Source organism: Lycium ferocissimum, chromosome 3 (genome assembly GCF_029784015.1).
Source record: "Lycium ferocissimum isolate CSIRO_LF1 chromosome 3, AGI_CSIRO_Lferr_CH_V1, whole genome shotgun sequence".
Lineage (NCBI taxonomy): Eukaryota > Viridiplantae > Streptophyta > Magnoliopsida > Solanales > Solanaceae > Lycium > Lycium ferocissimum.
The window spans coordinates 4,602,675-4,611,014 of record NC_081344.1 but is presented as its reverse complement, the minus strand read 5'-3'; the positions used below and the strand labels follow the sequence as shown (position 1 = coordinate 4,611,014).

The 8,340-nt window shown below is 35.0% G+C and overlaps 1 protein-coding gene across 1 annotated transcript; it reads left to right on the top strand.

Annotated features, from left to right (window-relative positions):
• Positions 1–1,563: 1,563 nt before the first annotated feature.
• LOC132049378 (uncharacterized) lies at positions 1,564–8,244 on the top strand. Its single transcript, XM_059440141.1, has 10 exons — positions 1,564–1,778; positions 2,729–2,952; positions 3,067–3,175; positions 4,127–4,466; positions 4,966–5,035; positions 5,146–5,213; positions 5,315–5,430; positions 5,515–5,621; positions 6,936–7,072; positions 7,634–8,244. The coding sequence occupies exons 1-10, from the start codon at positions 1,698–1,700 to the stop codon at positions 7,870–7,872; spliced, it is 1,491 nt and encodes a 496-aa protein (XP_059296124.1). The 5' UTR covers positions 1,564–1,697; the 3' UTR covers positions 7,873–8,244.
• Positions 8,245–8,340: the final 96 nt, after the last annotated feature.

Here is an 8,340-nt window from a genome sequence, read left to right as displayed (position 1 = left end):
CAGAGAGCATCGTTGTGGGTGAAGGTATAGTCGAGTAGAGGACCAAGCAGGGATGGTGGACGCCGGATTGAGTTGAAGCTTGTAAAGAGTTCAAGTCATTTTGTGGGTTTGTAGCCACCTCTTTTTTTTTTTTTTGCTGATATGTCTTTTTTTTAATTGGTCTGTTTCCATGTCATCCGCTTAGATACTTCACGGGCGTTTAGATTTTAGTCCTGACTATTTTTAGGGGTTTAATAGGTACGTTTCTAACAAGATAAAGTGTTACATAGAACAAGGTTTAGTTGAGGGGTCTAAATGAAAAAATGGGACAAGTTTAAGGGGCTATATATGTATTCAGGCAAAAAGTAAATTTTGGACGGATTTCCCATTTTGGATGGTCTTTAATTTTTGGACTGATTTCCCATTTTGGATGGTCTTTAATTTTTGCCTCAAATATGATGGTCTTTAACTTTGTCCCTGCTTCTTATTTAATGAAAATTTGTAGGTCAAAGTAACCTTATCTATGACCTAATTTCGCAAGGAATAAGTTATGTAAGAACTAAGTTAAGCCTTGTAAGGTATAACTTGTGGGTTCTGAACTGAACTTATGCCTCTATCGGTATAAGTTCCATAGGAATTAAGCGGCACAAGTTGTTATGCCTTGTAAGGTACAACTTGTTTTATATTATGATACGAAAATATAAACTTGTGGGTTTTGAACTGAACTTATGCCTCTGTAGGAATTAAACGGCATAACTTGTTATGTCTTGTAAGGCACAACTTGTGTTATATTATAATACGAAAATATAAACTTATGCCGGATGATTTTTTTGTTTTTTCGATGTCAGAGAAATTTTTGGCCACTTTTTGTTACTTAAATGCTGAAGGGTAAAAATTAAAGACCACACATTTGAGGGGCAAAAAATAAACCACCCCAATACAAGGGCATTCGTTCGAATGACTGGTACCTTTTCTTTAGTAGTAGGTTTAAAGTTGTCCTTAAGTATCATTTGAGCAATTTTATCCTTTAAGTTTGCCAAAGTGAATATTTTTTGGTCTCCACAACAATTAATCAAACTTTGACTTTTTAAATTTAATTGAAGTTGTGAAAAAAACATAGATTTAATTAGAAACACTAAAAAAATTCATCAAAATACCAAAAACCCCAACATAAAAAGTTACACCAAACGCAAAAAATACACCAAAAAATAACATAATTTGCAACTTCAAAAATTACACCAAAATCTAAAAATAGACGAAACATAGCACAAATTGTACTTCAAATGCGAGTTTCATTATAAAAATTGTACTTCAAATGCGAGTTTTATTATAAAAATTGTACTTCAAATGCGAGTTTCATTAAATATTTTCTATTTTCACAATTCCAACTAAATTTAAGAATCAGAGTTTGCAAGTTTGGTAGACATCGGAAGCGATAAAAAGTATTCACTTTTGAAAAACTTAAGGGACCAAAAATGATTAGATGATACTTAAGGGACTATTTTAAATCTACTATGGAAGATAAGGGACCATATTTGTCATTTTTCACAAGGGAATTACATATTCTAACCTTCCATGGCTTCCCCAAGCAGCCTCTGTTGATTGCTCCAGGCTTAAATTATTTTCTGGGTTTGAATTTAGTGCTGTCATTTGCTAATTAGTAATTAGTATCGGTAATTTAGGATTTTGCTTGTTATTTACTGAGACTTAGTTTCTCCATGAATATGGAGTCAATTTATGAGATTGACCGTGTTGCTGAATTTATCTCAGCTAAAGGTTTCCGTCGAGTTGCACTTCAGGTACATATATTTTGTTTCTCCAAATTTACAGTTTTTATTTTTTAGAAATACATTTGATATTGTCTACATAAATCCTATAAATACTTTATTTTTTTTCCTATTAAACTGAATGACATAAAATTGATATTCTGAATTTGGATGTTTGTTTCCCGTGGTTCATTAATGTACAGTATGGTATGATACAGTATGGTGTTGTATTGTATTGTATTAATGAACACAATGTTTGGATGCACTGTATAGTTTGTTGTGGTTTAATAACATTTTTATTGTTTGGTTTGACTGTTTGGTACTGTATAATAACTTGTAAGTTTACTAAAATACCCGTAACTCTTAATTGGAAATTAGTTTTTATATATATCAATAAAACTTAGTTAAAGGATAAAATAGGAACTTTAAAAAAATAAGTAGGTGGTGGGTGAGGGTGGTCATTGAGTGTGTGTTGGGGGGTGGTGCAGGGGTGGGTGGTGAGGGTGGGGGTAGTGGGTGGTAGGGTGGGGTTGGGTAGTGGTGAGGAGTAGTGGGTGATATATAAGAAGAATATTAGGGGTAAATATGTTCTTGAGTTGAAATAATCTCTTCTGACAAGCTTGTTGCTTCAAGAAGGTTGTGAGCGCTGCTTCTACAGTGTGCGGGCTTCTCCGTTTCATGGCTAGTTTAATCATGATAAAGCATTCGAACCCCATTTCTTTGTGGAAATATTTGATACACAGCTCAAATTTCCTTGTTGAGAGCAACTTGTGCATTTATTCAAAGTTTTTTCATATATAACATCTGCTGGAAAAACAATATATCTGAGGAATGTAGAGCAAGAGTTTTTTCTTTCTCTTTCTGTTTCTTTTTCTATTCCAAATCATTTGAGAAGTAGTACAGTTGCTTGCTAAAGGTGCATGTTATGGAAGATCAGTGGCCTTTGAATGGTAAATGATAAGTTTTTTTGTTTAAACTGCCAGTTCCCAGATGAACTATTGAAAGATTCGACGAGGATAGTTGCTGCTCTACAGGAAAAACTTCGCTCGTTCAACCAGTTACATACCGGAAGTAATGGAGATGTAAAGGATGTGAGGCTGTATGTAATGGCGGATACTATGTATGGAAATTGTTGTGTTGATGAAGTTGGAGCATCTCATGCCAATGCGGACTGCGTTATCCATTATGGTCATACTTGCTTCAGTCCGTGAGTATTTCATGTTTATGATTTTCATCACAGTGATCACACTTAGCTTATTTTGTGATTCTTTCTAAACGGTTGACTAAGTTAGTGTTTGGATTTTGACTATTTCTGCTGCAGGACGTCAACTCTTCCCGCATTTCTTGTCCTCGGGAAAGCATCACTAAATGTGCCACTGTGTGCTCAAAAACTATGCGAGTATGCTATAAAAGCTGGAAAACCTATTTTGGTATGATTAACTGCTACTTCCTTTGTCTATTGTTTGCTTCTGCATTGGTTTATCATTGGGAAATTGCAATAAGCATATATTGTCTAGTACAATATTAGCGTGAAAATGTTTCTTTTTCACTCTGGTTAATATTGGTACGTATTGTGGAGTGACACTAAAAGCTTATTGTTAGCTATTAGTGCTTGGTCTGTGATGGTTATTTTATATCAATTTGGTTCAGTTTAGTGGTTGATTTAAATAGTAAGATTGATCTAGTTACCTTTCGCTGATCCTTTATTTGACATTTCTTGTTTAAAACACAGAAGTAAATAATGCTTTCTTGAAATTTGGAAAATTGAATGATAATTTCCCTTGTAGATAAAACAAAACTTTATATATTGAGATGTCACAAGTACAGGACAAAAGGCCAAGAAGCTTCAAATCTTTTCCCGCATTAGGAAAGAACGAGTGTCTGGATAATATGAGTTTTAGGCCCCAATTTCCAAGGTATCAGAGGCAGGTCCTTTCTAAACCTGAAGGGCCATATCTTTACATGGAATCAGAGCCAGAGCCAGGTCCTTCCCTGTTTGGGCCTCTATAACCTATGTTATATTGTCCACGCTCCAATTGGGCCTGGGCATAAAGGGGGTGCTAGAGTCCCACACTGGCTGGGGAATGGATTGTTAGTCTGCTTATATATGAACTTGGACAAACCTCCCCTCATGAGCTAGCTTTTGGGGTTTAGTTAGGCCGAAGTGCCATATTTTTACAACTTCCTTATGTGATTCATAGTGCTGGGAGGTTTTACCATCATGATTTCTGATTATTCATACAGCAATAAGAACTGTCAGAATTTTAAATACTCTATTGGACTAGTTAAGGATTTCTATGCCACTCAAATGTCTCCAAAAAAATTGATAGTCTAAATTCTACATTAAAATGTTTTTTGAAGTGTTTTGCTTATAACTGCAGGTTCTTTATGGACTTGAATATGCACATGCAATCACAGAAATCAAAGCATCAGTTGGTACTCAATCATGCTCCAAATTGGAAGTTCGTTATGCAGATATCACGTCTCCAGTTATAACTCCATCAGAAACTTTTAGCTCGATGATTGAGAAACCAGAATTAAGTGATGGTCAATGTGCAAATGGCTGTTCTACTGAGGAGAACAATGCATCGTACCGTATAGGAGGGTTGACGTGGTCGTTTCCTGTGGGACACAGGATGGAGGACTACTTGCTTTTCTATGTTGGTTCAGATGACTCAGCCTTTGCCAATACATTAATGTCATATAATACTTGTGAATTAGGTGTGGATATTATTTAATTGTATGTAAAGTTGTCATTGTTTTCCTTTAAATTGTATGGCTGTGAAGACTGTCTTTCAGATACATTAGAATTGTCTGTTTCTCCCTGGGAATTGTCTTAATGTTCTGAGTCTGTAAAAATCCTCCATCTAATACTATTTATTTTCATATCTCTTCCACTTCCTGATCTCAACAATATATGATTACTGTTCCTTTCTTTTTCCGTTGCTGGTCTAGTAAGATGTGCTTTTAACTTTTTGTCAGTCCAAACGGTTCTCCTAGTTAATAATATTGAAGATGAAAAAAGTATTAACTTTTTTTGTGTTGCTGAAATTTCTCTCTTTTATTCTTCTTAAAAAAAGAAAGAAAGGAATCATTGTCTCTTTGATTAGAAGATTCGTTTTTTCAGTAGGATTTATCTGTAGACAATTCTCTCTGTTGTTAGTTCTGTCTTTTGGATGTTACTGATTGTTGTCTTCTATGTTCTCTGAATTATTCCCAGTCAGATATGATGCTATTGAAGATCTTTTGGTGAATGACTTTTCTCAGCAGAAAAGGATTCTTAAGCGTAGGTATTATTAGCAACTCTTATGTATCATTCCCTTAGTTTCAACTTTGTTAGCTTTCTCTTTCTTTGATACTCATGCTTTTAACAGATTCTGTTCTAATGATGTCTCTGCAGGTACTTTCTTATTGAGAAAGCAAAGGATGCTAGCATCATAGGGATCTTGGTAGGAACACTTGGAGTAGGTACTTTCTAGTATACATACAACTTATCTGATTTGGATTTGTATGTTTTATTCCTTTGCAGTAGGTAGACTAAGGCTTTTATTCTTCAATTATTGGTGCAGCTGGTTACCTCCACATGATTCATCAGATGAAAGACCTGATAACACGAGCTGGGAAGAAAGCCTATACTTTTGTTATGGGGAGACCTAACCCTGCAAAACTTGCCAACTTTCCTGAGGTAAATCACCTAAGTTTCATGATGTTCAGAGGTATTTTTTTTATGATTTATTGGTTTGCTGAAGTTCTTGCTGTATTTCTGCAGTGCGATGTCTTCATTTATGTTTCTTGTGCACAAACTGCTCTATTGGATAGTAAAGAGTTCTTAGCTCCAGTTATTACTCCTTATGAAGCAATGATTGCTTTCGGCAGGTAGTATTTCGAACTCCTTTCCAAGTTAAGCTCAGTCACGTTTCTTTTAGTGATTAGATATTCTGTTAGCTTTAATAGTACCAGTTCAAAGAAAAAAGCTATTCTGTTAGCACTACTTTTCTTTAGAAGAAGTTATTTTATTAGCCTTCATCCACGTGCGGTGGAAGCTCATTGCATCATGTGCTGCTGAGTAGCTGGATTGGTAGCTTTTCTTGATGTAGGATAAAAGTAAGGATTAAATTAGGCGACAATGGGGTTGTATGTAGGTAAGTTGGGGATGTATTTTCTAGGATTTCGAAGACTGAAGCAGTACTTTAGCTAGATTAAATAGTGTTGAAGTACTCAATCATAGCTTTTTGGGTTTCTAGAGAGTTTTACCTGTGTTGAGGTTCTGGCTCAATTAAACTGCTTGGAGATTTAGGATATGTGAGCTTTGTACATTTGGAGGGTTGGAGCTACAACAAGTAGAAAAAACAAAAAAGTCAAGAAAAGAAAAGCGGAGACGCTAGACAAAAGTTTTTTATTATGATTTTTAAAGCATTCTTAATTTATAAATTTGTGACTGTTGTACTACCTTTTATGTCAGCACCCGCTCTGTCCCATTTTATGTGACACATTCCTTTTTAATATGTCCCAAAAAAACAACACTTCTCTATATTTAGAAACAATTTAACTTTAAACTTCTCATTTTACCCTTAACGAGATGATTTATAGCCACACAAATGTTTATGGCTTGTTTTAGATAGGGTGCTCTTAGTGGTGATAGCTCTTGACTTCCAACTAAGGGCTGGGAGTTTGAGTAAGCCAGGAGGGGAAGGGAATTAAAAAAAGACAACTCCAGCCTAAACTAATATTACATTTTGAATATATATTCGTAGGATAGGATCCTCTGAATTGTTACTACTTTCAAATCTTAATTCTATCGTATAATGATTTCCAAAAGCCATTTAAGTGAAACTCACGTCATCAATTTGGTGTAATTTGAAATCCTTCTCTTGTGGTTCATGACTATGACTTGAATCTCTAATTTTTCTCACTATAAGATAATTGTTGTGAACATTACTGGAAGGAGTCAATGCAGAAAAATGAGAAAAGGACTGAAGTTTTTCTTCTTTACAAGTGCGTGCCAGCCTCTATTTGTTGGTTACATTTGGAAAAAGGTCGTCTGATTAAATAATGTGCTTCAATAAATTGGAAAAATCGATGAAATATATCACTAATAGTCACGTTTATACAGACAAGCGGGCGATATTTCTTTTGATTTGTCTAGACGAAGCAGCAATCTTTTTAAATCGTTTAATCAATCTTTTCCAGAGGAAACGAATGGACTGGGGCTTATGTGACAGAATTTCGGGATTTGATTACATCTTCCCCCATGGAAGCGAAAGACCAGTCAGAAGCACGGTTTTCATTCATTCAGGGTGGATATGTGGAAGATTTTGAACAGCAAGGTAGATTCTTCTGCTTACATGTTTTTTTATCAAGATGAATCTACCATAAAACTGTCGAGTATCATTCTTGAATGAGTTATACTGTCCATTTTTCTTTACTTCTGGATAAGCGTGATTTTGATTATGACTGTTATGGATAAGCAATTACTACAACATAAGTTTTATTGATGGTCTTTATACTTTTTAAGTTCAGGAATTAGGTTTGTTTTAAGATATAGTTTCATGATATATTTTTGGGTCTTGGAAGTTCTCTTTTCCTCTATTCAGCAGTGTAAATGGAGTCTTTTTGATCCTGCAAATTCAATTTTGCTTATTTCATAGCTATGCTTCCAATACTTTTTTTGGATCGAGGCTTTCAGAAGAAGGGAAGCTCTGTTTTTTCATTTAATTTCTATTGATCTTGTGCCGACCCCAACTTGTTTGGGATTGATGCGTATTTGTTGTTCATTTATATTGATCTAGTGGGTGTGTGTGATTACTTCTGCCGGCATATGGTGCCTTTTCTTTTGTTATTACTTGAAGGTGTTCTTCTTATTAAGGTTTTAAATGTCTTTTCTTCAGAGATTGAAGATGTTGAGGATGGAGTTTCTGCTTTAGTAAACATCACAGAGAAGGCACTGCGTGTTCGTGACAAGGACTCGCAAACTCTAAAAACTGGAACTGCTAAATCTGGTGCAGAGTACTTCGCGGCTAGGTCATATCACGGGCTTGATATTCATCCTGAAAATAATTTCCCCGAGCCATTTTTAATTGGTAAAAGTGGGAGGGCATCAGGGTACAAGAATGAAACTACACAATAAAATTTGTGATAGGAACCACTATACATTCAAGCTGAATTTGTGGAGATGCAGCAGGCATCATAAGGCGCTAAAAAGATTTGTAACATTGTAATATCAGCAGCTTGTGTATGCTTTTTGGTCCCAATGGCTGTTTTATTTCTGAGTCATTGTATGCGTATATAATTTTGATAATCTTAGGACCTATAAATTTCTTTTGACAATTTTGGAATAGTTTCTTTTTTTTCATAAAACCTTTTTCTTCTCTTTTTGTTGTTGTTCGTAATGGCAATGTTTTCTGTTTAACGCAATTGTTCTTTGAATCTGTATAATATGTTTGGTAACGTTACTGTTCTTTTCCACTGATTGCACGTTACAGTTTTTGAGTACAAATTACCTATAAGCTATGGCTTTGAATACTTCTTTCTGCCTAGGAAGTCTTTTTTTCCCCTTGAAAAATATTCCGTGGTATACTCTCATTGAATTTATATA

Coding starts and splice junctions, on each gene's coding strand:
- LOC132049378 (XM_059440141.1), top strand. CDS start 1,698: ATGAATATGGAGTCAATTTATGAGATTGACCGTGTTGCTGAATTTATC. Junction 5,431..5,514: donor AACTTGCCAACTTTCCTGAG/GTAAATCACCTA, acceptor GTATTTCTGCAG/TGCGATGTCTTCATTTATGT. Junction 7,073..7,633: donor GGAAGATTTTGAACAGCAAG/GTAGATTCTTCT, acceptor TCTTTTCTTCAG/AGATTGAAGATGTTGAGGAT.